The sequence below is a fragment of the Loxodonta africana genome, chromosome 7 (assembly GCF_030014295.1).
Source record: "Loxodonta africana isolate mLoxAfr1 chromosome 7, mLoxAfr1.hap2, whole genome shotgun sequence".
In the NCBI taxonomy this organism is placed as follows: domain Eukaryota; kingdom Metazoa; phylum Chordata; class Mammalia; order Proboscidea; family Elephantidae; genus Loxodonta; species Loxodonta africana.
This window is the reverse complement of record NC_087348.1, coordinates 124892538-124918603: the sequence shown is the minus strand read 5'-3', so window position 1 is coordinate 124918603 and position 26066 is coordinate 124892538. Positions and strand designations below refer to the sequence as shown.

Sequence of the window (26066 nt, the reverse complement as noted above, 5' to 3'; positions counted from 1 at the left end):
GAGAAAGTCTTTTAAAAGATGGTTGATATTAAGGCATACTTGTATGCCAAAGGGGATAATGGAGTAGGGAGTGAGGGAGAAATTGATGACGCATGAGACAGGGCCAGATAAATGCAAAGGTGAATTCCTTGTTGGTGAGAGGGGGAGGAATTCAGAACACACATAGAAGTGTTGGCCTTAGATGGAGGAAGGGAATATCTTTCACTGCAGTAAGAAAGAAAACCGAGTAAGCAGATAGCGATGTGGGAAATTGATGGGTTTGATGATTTAAAAAAATAAAATAGTTCTTATACAACAATATTTGAAGGAACTTAAGGTTTGTGTCCCTAAGGAAGACAAAGAACCAGAGGATATTGGTAGCTATTTTCAAATATTTAAAGATTCTTTCATCACTAAACATTTATAAAGTTTTAATCTGCGCAAGATATCTTGCTAGATACTGGGAATGCAAAGATGAAGGTTATGGCCCCCTTCCTAATTAAGTTGGCATTGCAATGAAGAGACAGAAACACCATTAAGATACAATAAAATAATTGTGTATGTGGGGGCATTTACATAAAACAAGGAGAACATGGGGAAGACATATTGAAGTTCTGGAAGAATGCCTGAGCTTTGACAAGTAAAGGAACTAGACTTTTTCTGTCTAATCTCAAAGGAGGAATACACACCAATACGTAGAAGGCACACATGTTACAATGCACAGAACTGTCAAAAAATGCCTCAGAATGTTGTTACGTCCCTGCCGGTGGAGGTAGTTCAGAGAGTTGTAATAAGCCAGTAGGAATATTGTAAATGGAGTTTGAATACCTGAAGAACGATTTGATTAAGCTAGATGAACATTTTTTTAGATGAACATTAGCCACTCCTCCAAATCTCAGTTTCTGTGTTCATGTGACTCCATCAAGTTGGACCTGAGAGATTAGTCAATGCTGTGATCACTAAAAAAAGACAGGAATTTATGGTCAGGTTAGTAAGAAGCAGAAAGAGAAAAGAGGAGCACTCAAGAGTTTTGTTTTTGTCACGTTAAATATGAAACATAGGGGTGTTAACTGCATGACTCAGAAGACAATCTCTTGGAAAAATTGCTTCCCAATTTATTTGTCTGGTTGCATAGTGGTTAAGTGCTTCAGCTGCTAACCAAAATGTCGGCAGTTCAAATCCGCCAGGTGCTCCTTGGAAACTCTATGGAGCAGTTCTACTCTGTCTTATAGGTTCGCTATGAGTCGGAATCGACTCAATGGCAATGGGTTTGGTATGGGTTATATTTGTCTTATGTTCAGGTTTCCTGTTGGCTGGCAGTAAGCATTTCCCAAGACTGAGGGAACAGCCAAGAGATCTGCAAGACTGAAAGTCAGTGGACACTATTGCTTAATGAGTTGTTTTTATTTTTTTCTTATAGCTCCTCCAGAAACCAATGATGAATTGATGCTTTGCCCTCCTCATTATTTCCAAAAAGTGAAGACAAAAAGGGGAAATGAGGTGATATGCTTTAGAAGAGGGAGACATAAGGTTGCCCACTCAAAGGAGACATTGAGGACTTGCTGGAAAATTTTAGTTCTTGTCACAAATGCTTTAACATCAGGCCTAAGGTCATAGGATGTTATATAACAGATTTTTTTCCTCACATTAGATTCCATATCATCCTGCAATACACTCTAAACTTCTGTACACCACCCAAGCCAAGTTCTTATCATAAATTCTCAGGCCAAGTCCTTGTCTTCAGTATGGGATTATCTCTTTCCTCATGGGAATATATTTTTATTCCCATAGCTTTCCAGCACATCACCCCAAAATTATAAGTGTGTTTTGATGGGGAGTCAAATGTTTAAAAATCTCAACTGTTAACTGAAAGGTTGGAGGTTTGAGTCCAGCTAGAGGCACCTTGGAAGAAAGGTCAGGTGATCTACTTGCAAAAAATCAGTCACTGAAAACACATGGGGTTGCCATGAGTCAGAGTCGATTCAAAGGCAGTTGGTGGTTTTTTGGTTTTGTATGCAACAATGGGCTCAAGCATAACAACTATTGTGAGGATGGCGCAGGACTGGGCAGTGTTTTGTTCTGTTGTACATAGGGTCCCTTTGAGTCGGAACCAACTCAACGGCACCTAACAACAACAAAAAATGGACTTTGAAGGCACAAGAGAGGAGGCAACTTGCTCTGTGTCTGTTGCCCGCAGATATATCCAGTGATGGAGAAGGCAGGCCGAACACGCCTGGCCCTCATCATCTGCAACAAAGAATTTGACCATCTTTCTACTCGGGACGGTGCTGAAATTGACATTTTGGGAATGCAGGACGTGCTGGAAAACCTTGGATACTTAGTGGTTGTAAAAAAGAATCTCTCAGCTCAGGTAATAACCCCCGAGAGCAGGACAAGGCTCTTTCCCTCTTAAACAGTTTTGAACCTCTCCCCCTGGCAGCTACAAGAACAAAATGTACACTGTTACAGGCATTATGTTTGCTCCAAAGTAGAGTCCCCTGGATTTCAGCCTCCTCCAGTGCATAGTCACATGGCAGAGATTCAGAGCAGCTCTATACAGCGGTATTCCACTAAATACCTAAAAAAAACTCTGGGTCCATCTGAAGTCTTCAATGTGGGAGGCATCTATTACTTAACGGCCTGGCTCAGACCAATTTATGCCAAAAATATCCTGGATGGCTTTAAAAAACCACAGGGACCTCACTTTAAGAAGTTTCATTCTCCAGGATCTTCAGAAATCAGAGACTCTGAGGAAAAGGATTAGTCTCGACACTAGGCAAAAACCTTTCTGGCTTTAATATTCTAGAAATCTAGATTTTAGGGTTTTATGTCAGAATATTATTTCTCTCACAATTATACCTGATAAGAACTACCTGATTTCTTAGCGCTTCCTCTTCTCTGTGAATGCCGATTTTGTAGGGCAGGTTCCTCGATAGTGACTGTGGCCTCTGTTTCAGGAAATGGAAGAAGAGCTAAGGCAGTTTGCTGCCCGCCCAGAGCACAAGTCCTCAGACAGCACATTTCTGGTATTTATGTCACACGGCATCCTAGATGGACTCTGTGGGAAGAAGCACAGTTCACAACAGCCAGATATTCTGAAAGATGATACTATCTTTCGAATTTTCAACAACAGCAACTGCAAGAACCTCAAAGACAAGCCCAAAATCATCATCATGCAAGCCTGCCGAGGTGGTGAGTCTGAACTGGGGTCGCCAAGGAGTGAATGTGGAGCCCTGGTGATGCGGTGGTTGAGAGTTCGGCTGCCAACCAAAAGGTCACCAGTTCGAATCCACCAGTCGCTCCTTGGAAGCTCCAAGGGGCAATTCTGCTCTGTCCTATAGAGCTGCTATGAGTTCGTGGTCGTGCACTGTTATTTATTAGTCTGGAGTTTATCCTTCATTTCATCAGGGATGGCTGAGAGAACCAATCTTTTAGTTCTACTAATGTGAAATCTGTGAGAGCTGGGACTTGACGGGACTGCCTGTTTTTCCTGGTCTCTCGAGTTTTGTGCCTTTGAAGGGGTGCATCCTTACCACTTTTCTGTCACTCATTTTAGAGGAAAATATTGGAGTTTTTTCTCTCTGACAGGTTTGTGCCTTACACAGGTGCCGGCTCTCCCAGGTTTTAGTGTATTAGGTTCAGTCCAGAAAGAAGTTATATTTAGTGTGTACCATTTTTAAAGAAACAATATGCGGCATGAAATAGAGTGCAATGTCCCAACCATTTGTGACTAAGTTGTCAACATGGCCACCCCAGACTTAAGCGAACTCTGTATTGTTCCAGTCAGTGACGTGGTTTTTCGAGCGGTACCAGTTGCCCTTGAGTTGATTCCAACTCATGGTGACCCCGTGGGTGTCAGAGTAGAACTGTGCTCCGTAGGTTTGCAGGGGCTGGTTTACTGGACGTAGATAAAACTACTGTGTGACCTTTCTCCTGAGGCACCTCTGAGTGGGCTCAAATCTCTAGCCTTTTCATTAGCAGTCAAGCACCTTTACTATTTGTACCATGTAGGGGCTCCTTTTCTATGAATAAGGTGCTTTCATTTTTAATAAATGTCATATTGAAATATACTGAAGTTAAGGTATAATAGTAAAACAGGTTGCATGTGTTGTGTAAATATAAAATCCTTCATAAGAAATATAAGACATGATCACTGGATGGATGTCTCTCCCAGAAGGTGATGGGATTGTTTGGATGACTGACATGGGAGAAGCATCTACACACAGTTTCCAGCCCTCACAATGCAACATCCAGAATGATGCAATTACAAAGGCCCACGTGGAGAAGGACTTCATTGCTTTCAAAGCGTCGACCCCACGTAAGTGCCTTCAGGGAGGAGAATTTCTAAATCTATTATTTTTCAGATAACAGGGTGGCTGTGATCAAATCTTGTCACTGATCACAAAATTTCTTCTTTAATTAATGGGATATTTTAGGCAGAAGCGAGATTTAAAAGATTGAGACTCTGATAGTGAGAATGTTATAAATCCTGATTGCGGGGGAAATTTTTGAAGTGAACAGGACTTTGGTGAGGATCCAAACTTAAAACAGTCTTAACTCTAAATAAGAGGGTTTTTTTTTTTTTTTGATTGTTTAATATAACAACAGCACAGAAATGCATCATCTTAGGATTTTACCCATCTGGTTATCTACTAGCAATGAAATGAGCCAGTCGGTAACTGGTAGTACTTGCTCCACACATCCTTGACTTCTTATTTAAATCTAACCTTAGGAAATTAATTAATAGTTAAATCCATATCTTCAGGCAAAGGCAGACAATGAATGAAAATCCTTAAGGTAAAAATTGAGGATATTCTTGATTGCTTTTCGTCAAACCTGTATGAAATATCATTAACAGCTACTCATGATACTCTTTTATCAACAACAGGTAACAAGGGTAATTTTAATTTTAGAAAGCCTAGTTTGCACAACTCACAGTCCTCTGCATTCTAGCATAATGAACGCAGACTTTAGTGTGTATAGGAATCTCTTGGGGATCCCCGTTAAAGTGCAGATTCTGATTCAGTAGTTTTGGAGTGGGGCCTAGATTCACCCTTTCTAAAAAGTTTCTCATAACTATGAGCCCAAGAGACAGAAAGGGCCACATGAACCAGAGACTTACATCATCCTGAGACCAGAAGAACTAGATGGTGCCTGCGCACAACCGATGACTGCCCTGACAGGGACCGCAACAGAGAACCCCTGAGGGAGCAGGAGATCAGTAGGATGCAGACCCCAAATTCTCATAAAAAGACCAGACTTAATGGTCTGACTGAGACTAGAGGAATCCTGGTGGTCATGGTCCCCAAACCTTCTGTTGGCCCAGGACAGGAACCACTCCCAAAGACAACTCATCAGACATGGAAGGGAATGGACAATGAGTTGGAGAGAGATGCTGACGAAGAGTGAGCTACTTGTATCAGGTGGACACTTGAGACTGTGTTGGCATCTCCTGTCTGGAGGGGAGATAGGAGGGTAGAGAGGGTTAGAAACTGGCAAAATTGTCATGAAAGGAGAGACTGGAAGGAGGGTGCGGGCTGACTCATTAGTGGGAGAGTATGTGGGAGTATGGAGTAAGATGTATATAAGCTTACATGTGACAGACTGACTTGATTTGTAAACGTTCACTTAAAGCTCAATAAAAATTATTAAAAAAAAAAAAGAATAAATCTCACCATCCTCACTTCTAAAAAAAAAAAAAAACTTCTAGGGGATGCCAGTACTGCTGGGCTCTGCCTACATTTGAGTAGGAAGGGACTAGAAGACAATCAGAGTCTAGCCTAGAGGGAAGGAAAAAGGCCATGCAAGCAGTTCAGTCCCTGCCCCTTCCAGAAACAACACCCACCCCACAACTAGCTTAGCTCCACTTCTTCATGTTTTGTATATTGATGTTTTTATAACGCTTGAATTGAAAGAGGAATTTTATACTTTTAGTTATCAAAAAGGAGGTTAAAAATGTACAAAAATCCTGATACATACTCTGCGAGATTATTTAATTCAGTTTAGAAAATAAAGTCTAATATGCAAAATTCTTGTGTTTATTTATCATAACATATAATTATTCGGTGCACATTATGTTCTAGGATTGGTCTAGGTTGGGAGCACACATGATACACGATTAAAGGAAGTATGGTTATTAGACATAATGGAGTTTATATCCAAGCCAGGGAGGCAGAAATTAAATAGGGGAAGGCGACACCACAGTATCACTGAAATAAATGTTTGCCAACTGTGATAAGTACTTTGAAGAAAAATTATTGCTAACGTTGAAAAGACAGAGGAGTTAAAAGGTCAAGGGTAAGGTAGGCACATTCCAGGCAAAAGAGCAGTGTGAATGGAGGACCTGAGAAAGAAAGGAACTTGGAAGACTGGGTCAGTGTGGCTGGAACACAAAGTCAGGGAGGATGACTGGAGAGGTCGGGAGATAAGAGGACAGAAAATTCGAATTCTCATGTGTTAGAGAAGGATTTAGCCCTTTATACTAATAGTAATAGAAAACTGGGCTATAAGCAATGGAATGATAACATTTTAATTTTAAAATGATCACTCTGGGGGCTCTATGGAGAATGGATTAGAGTAAAGCAAGAGTGGGTATAGGGAGATAGGTTCAAATGCTGCTGTAATATTTCGGACCATAGGAGATGATGACAGACTTGGGATGGGGTAAGTGGTTTTATCCCCAAAATAATTAGCATATAAATTTAGTATAACCTAGTGGTTTAGTGGGCATGGAAGACAAACAAGAAGAGATGATAGAGGTGACTCAGTGTATAAGTGGATAATTGTGGTGCATTTATTACAATGGGAAACACTGCAAGGTTTGAGGTGCCTTTGGGATATTTCAAAATGGAACAAAGAATAGAGAATTGCACAGTTGTATATTTCAGAAGGAAGATCTGCTTTAGAGATAGAATTTCTTAGGGGACATTGGCCTAAAGATGATCCTTAATATCTAGAAATGCATAAAATTATCTAAGAACAAAGACAGGAGTGAGAAGATTTCCTAGAGTTGAGGTCTGAAGAATTCTAATGTTCAAAGGCAGCATGAGAGCAATTAGCCAGCAAAGTAAACTCAGAAGGTATGTTCAGAGACTAGGAAAGAAAACGAGGAGTGTGTGTTATGAGAGTTGCCAATAGGTAATTTGTTGAAGTCACCATGGTTTCCGATGTGAAACAAGTGGTAAGAAGACTGGTAAATGACTATTGGATTTAGTGACATGGAAGTCACGGGTGACCTTGGGGAAAGCCATCTGGTGAAGTCGGGGTGGGAAGCGGGAGAAAAAGCTGAGAGGTGAGCAGAATAGCAGGAAATAGATACAATGGTTATAGACAAATTTGAGAATTTGACTATAAACAGGAAGGAGGAATAGGAAACTAACTGCAGGTAACTTGGTAGTTAGGGAAAGATTATCCTTTTTTTTTTTAATGAATGAAGAGGTCGATCACATTTATATTGTAAAGAGAATTAGCCATTCAAAAGATTTCTCACACAACATAAAAGTAAGTGCAAAAAAACATAGTATGAAACCAGTATGAGTGAAGAGGAGACCTAGAATGTCTAAAGCTGGATTTTTCTGTTTTTTCTTTTGTGTTATGAGAACTGAAAGGACTTAAGATCTTTTCTACTACTCACAATCGTAGGGGCCATAACTGTGCCCTTGCTTCCTGAGAGAGTCAAGGGGATTTCCAATTATAGGTCAAGGTTGCTTCTCTCTGGGCCTGCTATAAAAACAAGCATTCCTCCTTACCCAGTTTTGACCTGTCTCTTCCTAAACACCAGAGTCAGACTTTGCCCCAAATCTAAGGCTTCAGGAGTCTTTCACACTTATACTAAGACCACATTCCTGAGTATTACAGTGTCTTTTCTTTGCAGATAATGTTTCTTGGAGGCTTGACACAAATGGCTCTCTCTTCATTTCTCAACTTGTCAACTGCTTCAAGAAGTATTCTTGTTATTATCATTTGGAGGAAGTTTTTAGAAAGGTAAGCATCCTTTCGTCTATCAAATTTTATGCCCCAGAAATCTTTGTAGAACAATTTGCCAAGTTTTTAGGGAATCCTGAAGCTCTTAAGTTATCTTTATGCTCCTTGCTTGACTCTGAGTTCATTTAAAGGGAAAGCATTCTGAAATACACCTTAGAACCAGAGTGTGTCTTCTCAATAGCCTTTGAAACTGATATCCCTCCTTAATCATGGAAAGCTTCTTAGGGTGTTAATTCATGTGTGCATACGTTATACCCAAGGAAAAGTTAAATTTTTTCTTCTGTTTACATGTGCCTGACCACAGCCATAATACACTCTGCGTTCTGTCACTCGTAAGAGGAGTCTAGATTCCCCTTTTAGAGGACCCCTAAATGCTTTCTTTGAAGCCCTGGTTGCACAGTGGTTAAGATCTTGACTGCTAACCAAAAGGTTGGCAGTTCAAATTTACAAACCACTCTTGGAAACCCTGTGGGGAAGTTCTACTCTGTCCTATAGGGCCACTATGGGTTGGAATCAACTCAATAGCAATGGGTTTGGTTTTGGTTTTAAATTCTTTCTTTACTATTTTAGGTTCAACATTCATTTGAAACACCAAATGAAATGACCCAGATGCCTACCATTGAAAGAGTATCCATGACAAGATATTTCTACCTCTTCCCTGGGAATTAAAACTCGTAAGAGGCATCTCAGTTATGTGAATTCACAAAATAGGTTTGGGGACTCCCTGAGCAACGTAAAGACTAATAAGTTGGCGAACGATAGCTGTCAATTGCCCACTAGTTACAGGGCTCATGTTATCTGCCGTTGTCTCAATGGTCTTCTGTGAAACTCTGGTTTTATTTGACTTTGACCATAATGTAATGGTTGTGTAAGAAATGGTAAGTCCAATGTTGGCCAGCTAGAAACACGTTAGTCATAATCTCTCTCAAGCGCTGTTCAGTCAGTGGAAGCTATTCGGTTCTGATGCGTGCACAAAAATCTGGTCACCTGCAATAATCAGAAAGGCTATGTAGAGCTGATGTTCAGCCTCTTTACCAAGTCAGTTTTGCTGAGCCACATACTTTCTGTTCCAAGTATAAATACTTTCCAAATATAAATACTTTTACAATTTTGGATAAATGATTGTCAAAAATTTCTGCTAAATTATAGACATAGAAGAAATCTAAGGTAATGACTGATAGGTAGAATAATGTTCTCTTTTAAACTGTTACTAATCTAATAGGTGAAAAATTATCAATGTCATTGGCATATCTTTTTGTTATTAAAGTCATTAGATTTTTTAAACATCTTCATTAGCTACATTCTTTTCCTTTAGTTAATTATTCTAATTATTCTTCTTTTTTATTTCAAGAGTTTTTATGTTTTTCTTATCAGTTTAAGTCCTTTGTATGTAAACAATCATATTAGCTCATAATCATAAGCTTGGGAACATTTTTTAGTTAGTCGTTTGATATTTAATTCTGTGTGTGTCATTCAGTGACATACGTGCCTTACAAGTCAATTCTGACTCATGATGAGCTCATGTGTGTAAGAGTACAACTGTGCACCACAGGATTTTCAATAGCTGATTTTTGGAACTAGATCACCAGGCCTTTCTTCCAAGCAGCATCTGGGTAAATTTGAAGTTTGACCTTTTGGTTAGCAGCCAAGTACACTAACCATTTGCACTACCCAGAGTCTCCCAGTGACATGGAGAATTTTCGAATTTTCAGTAATAGAATTAATGTGAATTCCATATGTACTGGCTTCTATTTCTTAAAGCTTAAAAATTGTATTACTCTACCTGTATTTTTCTATAACTGTCTTTTTTAAATCTTTCTCTAATGTTGTGTATCCTATTTAGTATGAATGGTGGAATGAAACTCTTATTAATTTTTTTCAAAGAATTATCTGTTGTCAAGGAAACACTAATTTAACTGTACCTTTTTCTTCTTACTAACTATAACTTGGTTTTTAATATTAATTGAGAATGTGCTATGGGCTATGTGTTTGGAGGATATGAAAGAAAGATCCTGACTTTGGTACCTACTTCAGGGAATCCTGTGAATGCAAGTGATTGAACCTCACTCAAACAGGCTTCAAAAGAAAAAACCAAAATCTTTGTGTGTGGATATAAGAGATAATCTAATCTGATATTCCTCCACATAGGAAAATAAAGATAGCCAAGCTGCTGGAGACCTGGTGTAGAAAGTAGTAAGTCAGGAAATAGTTCTCTCTGATTAATATCTCCAATGAGTCCTAATTTTAAATCTTACAGTCGTATCTTGCTAATCGTAACATTTTAAATAAATTATTTAATTTTTCTGACACCAATATCTAGGAATGAAAATGTGTACACTAACACCTGACTTATATGGAACACATATGATATGTAAATGGAAAAGTTTCAAACTGGAGACACTCATGTCAGACTAAGAATGACGGGACCAACATGCATTCTCAGGAACCAAAAAGGTCAGGATGTAAGCCATTTAGGAAGAACATGTCAAGCTGTAAACCATTGTTCTCAGGAAGAATGTGCTCATAACTAACCAAACTGGTCAGGATATAAACCATTTGGGAAGAATGTGTGAACAGTTTGCTCCCAGAACCAACTACAATTGTGAATAACTGACAGCACTACTACAACCAAGTATAACCTAATCGGCTGGCATCTCACACCCAAGTGGTAACTCACTCCTCCCTAAAAGTCATCAACCTTTACATTTCAAAGGACTTCAAGCTGAAGCTGATCTTATTTACAAGCAATTATTAACCCTCTGCCTTTCCTTCTATGCTTGAACTGTGGAACACTTTGCCTTTCTACCTAGTGCTGCCCACCTATCGCTGTTCTATTCCTCAATAAAACTCTTTCTCATTCACTCCTAACAGAGTATGATATTTTCTTCAGTGACAGAAAATAAGTGCATAAATTGCCTCTCTAGTGCACTGCCTCATACACAATAGGTATTTTTTTTTTATTGAACTTTAGATGAAGTTTTACAGAATAAATGAGTTTCTCATCAAATGGTACACGTTTTATGACATTGTTTAACAACCCCATGACATGTCACTCCCTCCTCTCAACCCTGAGTTCCCCATTACCAGCTGTCCTGTTCCCTCCTACCTTCCAGTCCCTGCCCCAGGGCTGGTGTGCCACTTTAGTCTTGCTTTGTTCCATGGGCTGAAGGGTGAAACTCAGGAGAGGCCTCATTACTAAGCTGAAAGGGTGTCCGGGGGGCATACTCTCGGGGTTTCTCCAGACTCTGTCAGGCCAGCAAGTCTGGGCTTTCTTTTGAATTGGAAATTTGTTCTACATTTTTTCCAGCTCTGTCTGGGACCCTCTATTGTGATCCCTATCAGAGCAGTCAGTGGCGGTAGCTGGGCTCCATCTAGTTGTACTGGACTCAGTCTGGTGGAGGCCATGGTAGATATGGTCCATTAGTCCTTTGGACTAATCTTTCCCTTGTGTCTTTAGTTTTCTTCATTCTTCCTTGCTCCCAAATGGGTGAGACCAGTGGAGTATCCTAGATGGCCGCTCACAGGCTTTTAAGACCCCAGACGCTACACACCAAAGTAGAATGTAGAACATATTCTTTACAAACTCTGTTATGCCAATTGAGCTAGATGTTCCCTGAAACCATGGTCCTCACAGCACTCACCCCAGCAATTCCATCCCTCAGGAGTTTGGATGTGTCAATGAGCTACCATGTCCTTGCCTTGTACAGGTTGTGCTAGCATCCCAGTACTGTGTACTGTCTTACCCTTCACCAAAGTTACCAATTCCCTATTGTCTGCTAAGTTTTTTTTTCCATCCCTACCCCTCCCCTCCCTCGTAACCATCAAATATTGTTTCTTTTTTGTATGTAAACCTTTTCAAGAGTTTTTACAATAGTGGTCTCATACAATATTTGTCCTCTTGTGACTGACTTATTTCAGTCAGCATAATACCCTCCAAATGCATCCATGTAATGAGATGCTTCACAGATTCATTGCTGTTCTTTAGATGTTGCATAATACTCCACTGTGTGTATGTACCACAGTTTGTTTATCCATTCTTCAGTTGGTAGGCATCTAGGCTGTTTCCATCTTTTTGCTATTGTGAACAATGTTGCAATGAACATGGGTGTGCATATATCTATTCACGTGATGACTCTTATTTCTCTAGGATATAGTCCTAGTAGTGGAATTGGTGGATCAAATGGTATTTCTATTTCTAGCTTTCTAAGGAAGCTCCATATCGTTTTCCAAAAAGGTTGTGTCATTTTGCATTCCCACCAGCAGTGCATAAGAGTTCTGATCTCCCCGCACCTCTCCAACATTTGTTGTCTCTGTTTTATTGATTCGTGCCAGTAATACTGGGTTAGATGGTATCACACCGTGGTTTTCATTTGCATTTCTGTGATGGCCAGAGATCCTGAGCATTTCCTCATGTGTCTGTTGGCTGCTTGAATGTCTTCTTTGATGAAGTGTCTGTTCATTTCCTTTGCCCATTTTTTAATTGGATTGTCTTTTTTGTTGTAAGGGTGTTGGATTACCTTGTAGATTTTAGAGATTAGACCTTTGAATTGTAATAGCCAATTTTTTTTTTTTTTTTCCCGAGCCTGTAGGTTCTCTTTTTACTCTTTTGGTGAAGTCTTTTGATGAGCATAAGTGTTTAATTTTTAGAAGAGCCCAGTTATCTAGCTTATACTCTGGAGCTTGTGTATTGTTGGTTGTGGTTTGTATCCTGTTTGTGCCATGTATTAGGGCCTGTCATGTTGATCATATTTTTTCTTCTATGAATTCATGCTTTTTGGCTTTATGTTTAGGTCTTTGATTCACTTTGAGTTAGTTTTTGTATATGGTGTAAGGTACAGGTCCTGCTTCATTTTTTTGCGGATGGACGTCCAGTTTTGCCAGCACCATTTGTTAAAAAGACTGTCTTTTCCCCATTTGATGGACTTCAGGCCCTTGTTGAAGATCAGGTGACCATAGGTGGATGGATATACATCTGGGTTCTCAATTCTGTTCCATTGGGCATTGTATCTATCATTATACCAGGACCAGGTTGTTTTGACTACCATAGCTATATAAGAGGTTCTGAGGTCAGGTAGTGTGAGTCTTCCTACTTTATTCTTATTCATCAATAGTGCTTTACTCATCATTGGCTTGTTCCCTTTCCATATAAAGTTAATGATAAGTTTTTCTATCTCTAAAGAATGTTGTTGGTATTTAATTGGTATTGCATTGTATTTGTAAATTGCTTTGGGTAGAATTGTCATTTTCGCAATGTTAAGTCTACCTATCCATAAGCATTGTATGTTTTTCCATAAAAAAAAAAAAAATTTTTTTTTTTTTTTTATAGATCTCTTGTGGTTTCTTGCAGTAGTGTTTTGTAGTTTTCTTTGTATAGGTCTTTTACATCCCTGGTTAGATTTATTCCCAAGTATTGTATTTTTTTAGGGGCTTTTTTTTTTTATTATAGATAGTATTGTTTTCCTGATTTCCTTTTCATCATTCTCTTTATTGGTGTATAGGAATCCAACTCACTTCTGTATGTTTATCTTGTATCCTGCAGCTCTGCTGACTCTTTCTATCAGTTTCAGTAGTTTTCTTGTGGAGTCGTTTGTATTTTCTAAGTATAGTATCATATCATCTGCAAATAGAGACAGTTTAACTTCTTCATTACCAATTTGGAAGCCCATTATTTCTGTTTTTTGCTTTGTTGCTGTAGCTAAGACTTCCATCACAATGTTAAATAGGAGAGGATGACAAAAGGCATTCTTGTCTTGTTCCTGTTCTCAAGGGGATTTTTTTCTGCCTCTTTCCATTGAGAATGATGTTGGCCTTTGGTTTTGCATAGCTGCCCTTTATTTTTTTTTTGAGAAATTTCCCTACTATACCTATTTTATTGAGAGTTTTTATCAGGAATGGGTGTTGGACTTTGTTAAATGCTTTTCCTGTGTCAATTGAGATGATCATGTGATTCTTTTCCTTACCTTTTTTTATGTGGTGAATTACGTTGATTGGATTTCTAATGTTGAACCATCCTTGCATACCTCGTATGAATCCTGCTTGGTCATGGTGTATTATCTTTTTGATGTGAAACTGAATTATATTGGCTAGAAGTTTGTTGAGAATTTTTGCATCTATATTCATGAGAGATATTGGTCTGTAATTTTCTTTTTTTGTGGTGTCTTTGCCTGGTTTTGGTATCAGGGTTATGCTGGCTTCATAGAATGAATTTGGAAGTATCACTTCCTTTTCTATATTCTGCAATGGTTTGAGTAGTACTCCTCTCTGAATGTTTGGTAGAGTTCTCTAGTAAAGCCATCTGGGCCAGGGCTTTTTTTTGTTGGGAGTTTTTTTATTATTATTATTATTACCTTGTCAGTCTCTTCTCTTGTTATGGGTCTGTTCAGATTTTCAACATCATTTTGTGTTTGGGTAAGTCATGTGTTTCTAGAAATTTTTCCATTTCCTCTAAGTTTTCAAATTTGTTGGAGAATAGTTTTCCATAATACTCTGTTTATTTCAGTTGTGTCTGTTGTAATGCCCCCCATTTCATTTCTTATTTGGGTTATTTGTGTTCTCTCCTGTTTTTCTTTTGTCAGTTTGGCCAGTGATTTTTTGATCCTTTCAAAGAACCAACTTTTCATTTTGTTGATTCTTTCTATCATTTTTTAATTCTCTATTTATTTCTGCTCTGATCTTTATTATTTCCTTTCTTCTAAAGGTTTTCCGTGGGCTTCTTTTGCTGTTCTCTCTATTTGCTCAAGTTGTGTAACTAATGTTTTGATTTTGTCCATTTCTTCTTTTTTGATGTGTGCATCTAGTGCTATAAGTTGACCTCTAAGGAGTGCCTTTGCTGTGTCCCAAAGGTTTTGGTATGATGTATTTTCATTCTTTTTTGATTCCAACTTTGATTTCTTCTGTTACCCAGTGATTTTTAAGCAGGATGTTATTCAGTTTCCATGAAATTGATTTTCTTTCCCTTACTTTTCCTGTTGTTAATTTTTACTTTGATGGCATTGTGGTCAGAGAAGATACTTTGTATTATCTCAATGTTTTGGATTTTGTTGAGGGGTTGCTCTTGGCCTAAGATGTGGTCTATTCTGGAGAATATTCCATGTGTGTTGGAAAAGAATGTGTACTTTGCAGGTGTTGCGTGGAGTGTTTATATATATATATATATATGAGGTCAAGTTGGCTGCTTGTGCTCTTTAGCTCTTCTGCATTTTTGTTGAGTTTCTTTCTAGATGCTCTGTCCTTTACCGAGAGTGGTGTGTTGAAGTATCTTACTATTATTGTGGAACTGTCAATTTCTCTCTTCAGTGCTGTTAGAGTTTGTTTTATGTAATTTGGAGCAATGTCAATGGGTGCGTAGATGTTTATTATGGATAAGTCTTCACGCTGGATCATCCCATTAATCATTATATAGTGCCCTTCTTTGTCTTTAATAGTGGATTTTGTTTTAAAGTCTATCTTATCTGAAATTAGTATTGCCACTCCTGCTCTCTTTGGTAGTTATTTGCTTGATATGTTTTTTTCCATCCTTTGATTTTTATTAAATTGAAACTCTTTGTTTCTCAGGTATGTCTCTTGTAGGAAGCATATTGATCGATACTGTTTTTTCCATCCATTCTGTCACTCTCTGTCTCTTTATGGGTGCAAATTGACGGCACTGGGTACTGGGTTTAGGTTAGGCCGTTTACATTCAGTGTAACCATGGACAGTTGTAAGTTTATTGCCGTCTTTTTGTGGTGCTAACATTTTCTTTGCTCCTCTTACTCTCCTGTGCTGAGTTTCTTTTGTTTGTGGATTTCTTTTTTTCTTTTGTTTTCGTAGATTTTGTTTTTATTGATACTTTATGTTTTACTTCTTTATTTTGACAAGTGGGTTTGTTTACTTTCTTTGTGGTTACCTTTAATTTTACCCTTATCTTACTAGGTTTAATGCAGTCTATTATTTCTTGGTATCGCCTTGTCTTTCTCTCCATTGCAAAATTCTATACCTATACCATTTATTCCCTCTTTTATTGTTCTGATGCTGTTGTCATTTACAGATTAACCTCTCTGGTTCCCTGTTGCAATTGTTTTGGTTTTGGATAGTCCTTGAGAGTTTATTTCCTAGGTTGGTATCTGGCTGGTACAATCCTGTGTCCTAGATTCAGGCTGTGGTCTGATGTTTGTTCTCAGACTGAAGGACTCCCTTTAATAATTCTTGTAAGTTTGGTTTGGTTTGTATATATTCCCTTAATTTCCATTTATCTGGAAATGTCCCAATTTCACTATCATATCTGAATGAAAGTTTTGCAGGATATATTATTCATGGCCGGCAATTTTTTTCTTTAAAAGTTTTATATATGTCATCCTTTGCCTTCTTGCCTGCATGGTTTCTGCCAAATAATCAGAGCTTAGTCTTATTGTTTCTCCTCTGAATGTGACTTTTTGTTTTTCTCAAGCTTCTCTCACAATTTTTTGTCTTTGGTTTTAGAGAGTGTGATTATGATATGCCTCGGTGTTTTTCTATTGGAATCTATCCTATATGGCATTATTTGAGCTTCTTGGATGGTCAGGTTCTCATCATTCATGGTATTAGGGAAGTTTTCTGTCAGCAATTCTTCAATGATCCTCTCTGTGTTTTCTGTTTTCTCTCCCTGTTCTAGAACTCTGATCGCTTGCAGATTTTTGCACATAATTCTCAGGGTTTCTTCATTTCTCTTCATACTTTTTTCTGATTTTTCCACAGAGTTGTAGTCAAGTGTTTGTCTTCAATTTTGCTGTTTCTGTCTTCCATCATTTCAAACCTGCTTCTCAGCCCTTCTATGGCACTGTCTGTTTCTGAAATCTTGTTGTTTATCTTTGGATTTCTAGTTGTTTTTGAATGATTTCTAGCTGTGAATGTATTTTGGCATTTTGTTCTTGTATTATTTTCCTGAATTGTTCCATGTTTTGGTCTGTATTTTCCATGAATTTATCTGCCTTTTCCATAAATTTGCCTATTTTTTTACTAATTTTTGTCTGCTTTTTTCTTCAACTCTTGGATTGCTCTGAATATTAGGGATTTGAATTCCCTATCAGGTAGTTCTAGGGCCTTTTCTTCTACTGGAAAGTCATCTGGTATTTTACTTTGGATGCCTACTGGAACCACCCTGTCCTCTTTTTCTTATATGATTTGATATTGTCTGCTCTCTTTGGACTATTTAGTAGCTATTTTCTTCATTTCTTGATTGTAGATTTTTTTTTATCATGCTTTTTTGTTTCATTTGGTTATGTCTGAGTAGGCGGTCTGTGCATTCTTTGTTGTTTGCTTGCTGTAGTCATGGAACATTTCACCTCCTTGTTCAATGGGCTGGGCCAATCATTCAGCTGTGGTGCTGCTTGGCAGATCCACCTGAAGAGGAAGGGCTGGGATGGGTTGTTTGTGGCACACACTAGGGCCAAGAGGGCAGGCCAGGAATCAGTGCTGGACAGGTTCCAGTAGGCCATGCTTGTGCTGCTTGGAGGTATGATGGTCAGTGCACTGTGCCAGTAGGCAGGAAAGAGAAGAGGTTGTGATGTGTAGAGCTAATAGGGGTATAGGAAAGAGGAGAGAGAAACAGAAGCCAAAAACAAACAAACAACCAAAGAAAAAAAAAAGAGTACTAAGGGAGCTTGCCATTGGAGTGATGGATGAGAAACTGAGAAATGGAGAAAAGCAAAAAGAAAAAAAATAGAAAAAGTGAAAAGGAAAGAAAAAATAACTTAATGAAAATTTGGAAAAGAAAAGCCCCAGGAGTTCCAGAGTCCCACCAGTGGAGCCGCTAAGACTGGGAAAGTGGCTCCCAAGCTGTGCAGTATAGCCTGGCTAGCGGGGGTATAGATGTCACACAGCACCAGGTATTCAGGAAAAGAGGATAAGTGTGGAGAGACTAGAACTGAGAAATGGAGAAAGATAGAAAGGGAAAAAGAGAAGAAAAAAGGAAAGAAATTAAGAAAGAAGGAAAAAAAAAAAAGAAAGAAAGAATTGCCCCCAGGGATCCCACCTATGTGGCTGTGCAGATTCGGGGAGTGGCTCCCAAGCTGTGCAGTGCAGCCCAGCTAGAAGTGGTCCCAAGCTGCGAAAAGAAAAAGAAAACAAACAAAGCAAAACAAAACAGAACAAAGGAAAACAAGGAAAAAAATAAAGCCCCAAGGATCCCACAAGCGTGGTTTTGCAGGCTGGGGCAGTGTATTCCCAGTTGAGGGTGGCTTCACAGCCTTTCAAGAAGAAGCAAAGGTGGCACATGGAGCCAGGTGTTCCCAAAAAAGGAGGAGGCAGTGGTAGCTGGCATAGAAGAAAGCAAAAGAGATAGAAAGAACCAACACCAGCTCAGGGGTCCAGCCAGTGTGGGCAGGGCGAATCCATGCAGCCTACAGCCAAAGCAGTTGCCTCCCAGCCAAGAGACTGCGGCTTTTGGGAAGCACAGGAGGCCGAGGGGCAGAAAGAAGGGGGGCTAGGAAAGCTTATATCGCTCATTACTGGGTGCTCTGTCTCCGGCTGGGGACTTTGTGAAGCTGCTTTCTCGTACTCCCTGTCTGCTGATTTCCGAAGTGGGTGAGGCAAATCCAGGAGGCATGGATGCTGCACTTCCTGGCTGGCCAAGCCACAATAGCCAGCCAGGAAGCTTGGAGGTAGAGCTGTGGGGAGACAATGGAGGGTGGGAAAGTGTGTATTGCTGGTTACTGGGTGCTCTGTCTCCTGCTTGGAGTTCCACGAAGCTGCTTTCTTGTGCTCTCTGTCTGCCAATCCTGAACAGGAGTCCAAGATGTCAGATTCATGCTGGGTTAGCTGATGGGGACTTCAGCATATTTCTCTCTGTCCTCTGTCAGTTTTTTATTCCATTTGGTATTAAGCTGAGTTCTTTGTATCTTCATTTGACACTTTACGTTCCAGGAATGAAGTTTGTCTCCGTTTTACTTAGTTTTTAAGTCTTTGCAGTGGAGGGATGGTGTGATGCTTCTGTCTATGGCACCATGTTTGCCAGAAGTCCAGCATTTCTTTATGATAGAAATTATTGCTATTACAGTGTACGGATTTCTCTGTCAGGGCCCTCATACTGTTAACTACTATTATCATCTCACTAGTCTTCCCTTGTTCACACTTTTAGTTATTCTCATAGTGTACATGCTTACAGACATGTTTTAGGATTTTTATTATAAGCTTTCTGATCATTAAAATGAATAAGCATTTGGCTGCTAACTGAAAGGTTGATGATTTGAACCCAATAGTGTCTCTAAGAGAAGAAAGACCTGGTGATCTGTTCCTGTAAAGATTATAGCCTAGGAAACCCTATGGGGGCAGCTCTACTCGATGGCACACAACAACAACAAACAACAATGGTATTTAAATATGTACACTTGATTACCTGGGGCTCTGTTTTACGCATCCATTAAGCCACATTTTATTTTATGTCTTTATGCAAAGTTTTACATTTTTCTTCATATAACTTCTTCAGACTTCTGGATAAGGATGTTACTATACATATTGTACTCTGTTAGTGCTTTGAATGAGAATTTTTTTCCCTATAATTTCCAATTCATCACTTCTGTGAGTGTAAAGATAATAAAATGCACTTTTGACTGTTAAGTATATACAAACCTGCATTCAGGAATTTTACTGAAAATTCATTCAACTAGAGAATTTTTCACTAGGTTTTTCTTTTGAAACATCTACATATAAAACTCTACAATCTCCAAATTGTTTGTCTCCTTACCAATATTCACAGCTTTTATTTCACACTCATGAAGTTTTATATTTCCATATCTCTAGAGAAATATTGAGCTTTTCCATTGTCATCAATGATGGAAAAGCTCAAGATCATCAGTCAGAACAAGGCCAGGGGCTGACTGTGGGACGGACCATCAATTGCTCATATGCAAGTTCAAGCTGAAACTAAAGAAAATCAGAGCAAGTCCACGAGAGCCAAAATATAACCTTGAGTGTATCACACCTGAGTTTAAAGACCATCTGAAGAATAGATTTGACTCATTGAACACTAGTGACCAAAGACCAGACAAATTGTGGAATGACATCAAGAACATCATCCATAAAGAAATCAAGAGGTCACTGAAAAGACAGGAAAGAAAGAAAAGACCAAGATGGATGTCAGAGGAGCCTGAAACTTGCTCTCAAACGTCGAGAAGCTAAAGCAAAAATTGTTGAAGTAAAAGAACTGAACAGAAGATTTCAAAGGGCATCTCGAGAGGACAAAGTAAAGTATTATAATAACGTGCAAAGAGCTGGAGATGGAAAACCAAAAGGGAAGAACACGCTCGGCATTTCTCAAGCTGAAAGAACTGAAGAAAAAATTCAAGCCTCAAGTTGCAATAGTGAAGGATTCCATGCGGAAAATATTAAATGACCCAGGAAGCATCAAAAGAAAATGGAATGAATACAGAGTCATTATGCCAAGAAGAATTAGTCGATGTTCAAACATTTCCAGAGATGGCATATGATCAGGAACCGATGGTACTGAAGGAAGAAGTCCAAGCTGCTCTGAAGGCATTGCCCCAAAACAGGGCTCTAGGTATTGACGGAATATCATTTGAGAGATTTCAACAAACAGATGCAGCACTGGAGGTGCTCACTCATCTATGCCAAGAAATGTGGAAGGCAGCTTCTGGCCAACTGACTGTAAGAGACCCATATTTTTGCCTATTCCCAAAAAAGATGATCTAACCGAATGTGGAAATTATAGAACAATATCATTAATATCACACGCAAGCAAAATTTTGCTGAAGATCATTCAAAAATGGCTGCAGCAGTATGTAGACAGGGAACTGCCAGAAATTCAGGCCAGTTTCAGAAGAGGACATGGAACCAGGGATATCATTGCTGATGTCAGATGGATCCTGGCTGAAAGCAGAGAATACCAGAAGGATGTTTACCTGTGTTTTATTGGCTGTGCAAAGGCATTCGACTGTGTGGATCATAACAAACTATGGATAACATTGCAAAGAATGGGAATTCCAGAGCTCTTAATTGTGCTCGTGAGGAAACTTTACATAGATCAAGAGGTGGTTGTTTGGACAGAACAAGGAGATACTGCTTGGTTTAAAGTCAGGAAAGGTATATTTTTTCAGGGTTGTATTCTTTCACCGTACCTACTCAATCTGTATGCTGAGCAAACAATCTGAGAAGCTGGACTATATGAAGAAGAACGGGGCATCAGGACTGGAGAAAAACTCATTTACAACCTGCATTATGCAAATGACACAACCTTACTTGCTGAAAGTGAAGAGGACTTGAAGCACTTACTAATGAAGATCAAAGACCACAGCCTTCAGTATGGATTGCACCTCAACATAGAGAACAAAAGTCCTCACAACTGGACCAATGAGCAACATCATGATAAATGGAGAAAAGATTGAAGTTGTCAAGGATTTCATTTTACTTGGATCCACAATCAACAGCCATGGAAGCAGCAGTCAAGAAATCAAAAGATGCATTGCACTGGGTAAATCTGCTGCAAAGGACCTCTTCAAAGTGTTGAAGAGCAAAGATGTTACCTTGAAGACTAAGGTACACCTGACCAAAGCAATGGTATTTTCAATCGCATCATATGCATGTGAAAGCTGGACAATGAATAAGGAAGACCGAAGAAGAATTGGTGCCTTTGAATTGTGCTGTTGGCGAAAAATATTGAATATACCATGGACTGCCAAAAGAACGAACAAATTTGTCTTAGAAGAAGTACATCCAGAGTATTCCTTAGAGGCAAGGATGGTGAGACTGCGTCTCACATACTTTGGACATGTTGTCAGGAAGGATCAGCCCCTGGAGAAGGACGTCATGCTTGGCAGAGTACAGGGTTAGTAGAAAAGAGGAAGACCCTCAACGAGGTGGGTTGTCACAGTGGCTGCAACAATGAGCTCAACGATTGTAAGGATGGCTCAGGACCTTGCAGTGTTTCGTTCTGTTGTGCGTAGGGTTGCTATGAGTCAGAACTGACTCGACGGCACCTAACAACAACAACAAGTAGAGAAATAGTCAATTGAAATAATGATAGTGGGCATTCTTAATTATTACTTTCAGGAAATGCCTCTAGAGTTTTATCATTAAATGTAATGTTTACTACTGATTTAAGCTAGATTTTTACAATGGTAATAAAATGTATATGCAAACTGTTATTTTTCATACGATTTGTCTCCTTCTCAAGGATGTTTCTTTGGGCCATAGCATGATTCTGTTTTTTTTTTTTTTTTAATTTGAACTAGTGATACAATTAATAGAATAGATGCCCTAATGTCAAGTAATAATCATGTTCTAAGCATGGAATCATCTTTGCCATAGCAGATGTTCATTTACCCTCCATTTGAAATAAATTTGCTGATATTTGATTTAGAATGACCACATTTATAATTATATATGGAATTTTGTTTATATTGATTATTTCTAAGCTGTTCATAGGATATTTTTAGCACTATTTTTCAATGAACTATGAGTAGTATATTTTATGAAATTGAATATCTGAAAATATCTTGTATTTATGTTCACCTCTAAACACATATGAAGGCCAAGTCTGAATTTATTTGTTAGTAGTAACTTTAAAAATTAAAACATATACATGAATATGTTTGCATGTCTGCATATGTATATTCATTATTTTAACTTTCAATCTGTAAATGGTCAATCATACAACCACTGAAATTTTTATTTTGTTTTAATCTTGAGAATATTAATTTTTTTTTTTTTACATATCCAATTGTAGGAGAAAGGTATAAAGAAGCAAGTGAAAATCACCTATGCTTCACAACATAATTTATGTTTTCTCTTGCTCCCATCTTGCTTGCTTTCTCCCTCTCTCTACACATAGAGTCACAGATATACAGGTATGTGTCACTTAACTTCCACAATACATTCTGTGAAATAGGACTTTAGGTGAATTAGACATTGTGTGAATGCCATATTATATACAGGACAGAGGTGTGCAAGACAGTCACTGGGCATGCCTGGGACCTGTACCACCACTGCTGCAGTGAGGAATTGTGCAAAAAGTTTGTCCACCACTGCTGGTCCTGCATGATAGCTGCTTGGTCTCCGAAAGCCTTGCCGGGCACCCACCATGGCAGGCACTCTCTGTCCAGCCAGCCGCCTGCAGGAGTGCCACTGACTCCCTTCCAGGGGCTGACAATCCAATAAACAAGGTAAGCACAGGTTTACTTGTGCTTAGTTACTAGTCTGTAGTGGACAATTTCACATTTTTCAGTACATCAAAGATTCTGCTTCTAGGTATGGCTAGCATCTGCCTTTCTCCCAACCCCACAGCACCTTCCTACAGAACCAAAGCTTCTTTTCAAAGAATCAAAGCTCCGGCAGCATCTGTGTTGTCCTTGCCTGGTGGGACAAGCAGAAGCGGAGGGGCACCAGGGGCCCCTCTGCCAGTTGCTGGAGGACTGGGGCTGTTGCTGGCCTGGAGAGCTAGTGAGAGACAGATAGGATCTACAGTACTTAGCAAAGCACATCTGCTATGTTCTCCACTGACTGGGATTTCTGAACTCTATTACAGTATAACCTCATGGCACCACAGTCATATATGCCGTCGGATGTTGCCTGAACCGACATTATGCAATGCACACCTGAATTTAGAATCATAGTGGACAAGCTACTTTTTTACCTGCTTTTTTGTTTTTCTTAAATATAATCAGCTAGGACTAAGGTAAGTAACAGAGATGTAAAGGAGTTCCTGAGTGGAGCAAATGGTTAACACACTCAGCTGCCAACCAAAAGGTTGGAAGTTTGAGTCCACCCAGAGACTCCTCAGGAAAAAGGCCTGGCAATCTACTTCTAAAAAATCAGCCATTAAAAAGATTATGGAGCACAGTTCTAGTATGACACACATGGGGTCACCATGATTTAGGATAGACTCAAAGGCAACTAGTGGTGATGGTGTGGTGGAACAGAGATGTGAAGCATCACTGGTATAAACTGCATAGCTTAACCATCTGGGAGAAGGCACTGCACAGCTGATATGGGAACTCAGTTGTGTCCTCACCCCAGACTGTCTTTTCCTATCTCTCCTCACTGAGTGCCTTCTATCCCAAAGGTCATTTCTTCATTCCAGGTGGCTGCTGGAGCTATAGCCATCACTATCATTAAAAGCACATTCTAGCCAGCAAGAAGGAGGAAGAGAAGAAAAAGCACATGGCTCTTCCTTTCAGAAAACCATTTCTGCCTATAAACTACTGACCGGAATTAAGTCACAGAAAACTCGTAGCTACCATGGAGGCTGAGGAAGTAAATGTTTATTACACGGTGCCATATGCATAGCTAAAAATTGGGAATTCTATTAGGGAATGGAAAAAAAGATACTGAGATTCAAATAGTTGTCACTATCATACATTGTTTCCATGTAATATAGGTCTAATATTACATTAAATGGATATGATAGGCTGTATTCTGCTAACTTAGGTAATTTCCAAATTTGTTATTATCATAAGTAATGGTATAAAAAGTCCTTGTAAATATATATTTAAATTTCTTTCTGATAATTTTCTTGGAGTAAAATTTCAAAGCTGAATGTCATGGTCAAAAAGCATTAAAATATAAATTTCCTACACAAAGTATTCAGAAAATTGTCCAAATGTGCACTCCCTACAAGCAGAATGTGATATGACATTTTTCCTGTATTTTCACCAACATGATGTTTCATCAATCTTTCTTAATTTAGCAGCCAAAAGAAAACCATTTTAATTTTTATTTATTTGCTTTATGAATTGTCTAAGCATATTTCTTCATGCTTATTGGACATCGTAAGGAGTCCCTGGGTGGGGCAAATGGATAAAGTCCTCAACTGTAAGATGAAAGATTGACGTTTCGAACCCACCCAGGGGGGCCTGGTTAGACAGACCTGTTGATTCGCTTCCGAAAGGTCACAGCCTTGAAAACCCTATAGAGCACATTTCTACTCTGCACAGATGGGGTCTCCATGAGTCATAATCTGCTCAGCCAACAGTAGCTAACAACAACACTGGCCATTGTATACAAGCTAAATGTTAGCTGATGCCTTCTTTTGTCAGGAAGTTCAACATAGAAATGCCTTAAAAGTACAAGGACTGGCTCCTTGGCCCCTTTTCTCGCTTTAAATTCTTCTCTTTAAATTCTTCCCCTTGCTTACCTCGCCTCAGCCACACCAGCCTCCTTTCTGTTCCTCTTCTATGACAAGCACATTCTAACTTCAGAATTGGCTGCTTCCTCTGCCTGAAATAATTCCCTGCATCCAGTCCCCAAATCTGCATGATTGCTAAGTCTGTCCTAAAAAAAAAAAAAAAAATGGCCATTGCGGCCATTGAGTTGATACTGACTCAAAGCAACCCTACAGGACACAGTAGAACTGCCCCATAGGGTTTCCAAGGAGCATCTGGTGGATTCGAACTGCTGACTCTTTGGTTAGTATCCAAATCCTTAACCACTACATCACCAAGGTTTCCTGCCTTAAATCTCTTAATTAATGCCTTTATAGTGAGGAACCCTAAATAAAATAAGATACCTTTCCCTGCCTCTGACACACCTATATCCTAACTTTATTTTTTTCCCCTCATAGCACTCATCACCTTCATATATGCAGCATATTTGTTTACTCTTTATATGTCCATCTCCTCCCATGAAAATGTAAGCTCCAAGAGGACAGGAACTTTGTTTTATTTTCTACCATATTCACAGTGTCTAGAACAGTGTCTGGCATAGAGCAGACACTCAATAATTCTTGTCTAGATGAATGGGTCCATCTAGAAATCATTATGCTGTGGGACTATGAGATACAATATGTAATATACTTTGTAAGTGGCTTTACAGTACAAACTTAGGTCTTGTTTAAATTGAGTACCCCTCCCACTCTGTTTTATCAAATCTACTCCATCTGTTCTAGATTCTTCTTTGGGAACATGTACTATTTATGTGTTGAAAATTCATAATACGTCCCTTCCTCCATGACCAAACGTTCTTTGTTCTATAAATAGTGTATGTACGATTATTCGCTGCCTGATTCGATTGTAACCCTTGGGAATACAACAATAAAAAAGGTAGACATGGTTTCCACTTATATAGAGCTTATTTTGCACAAGTATCTACAACAGATCATGTTCCAAACTGAATTAATACTCTCAGTCCAGCTCTGTTTC

General features: G+C 39.0%; 1 protein-coding gene across 9 annotated transcripts in view; it reads left to right on the top strand.

The window, feature by feature from the left end:
* Positions 1 to 25273, top strand: part of LOC100657555 (caspase-12-like) — a 30159-nt gene extending 4886 nt beyond the window's left edge. For 3 of the 9 annotated variants that reach the window (XM_023554745.2, XM_064288860.1, XM_064288855.1), the window contains 6 exons: positions 1400 to 1479; positions 2177 to 2350; positions 2937 to 3171; positions 4154 to 4297; positions 7853 to 7962; positions 8533 to 17928. In XM_023554745.2, the coding sequence (XP_023410513.2) occupies positions 1400 to 1479; positions 2177 to 2350; positions 2937 to 3171; positions 4154 to 4297; positions 7853 to 7962; positions 8533 to 8631 (842 nt within the window). In that variant the 3' untranslated portion in view covers positions 8632 to 17928. The other 6 variants (XR_010322511.1, XM_064288858.1, XM_064288857.1 and 3 more) reach the window with 6 other exon arrangements.
* Positions 25274 to 26066: the final 793 nt, after the last annotated feature.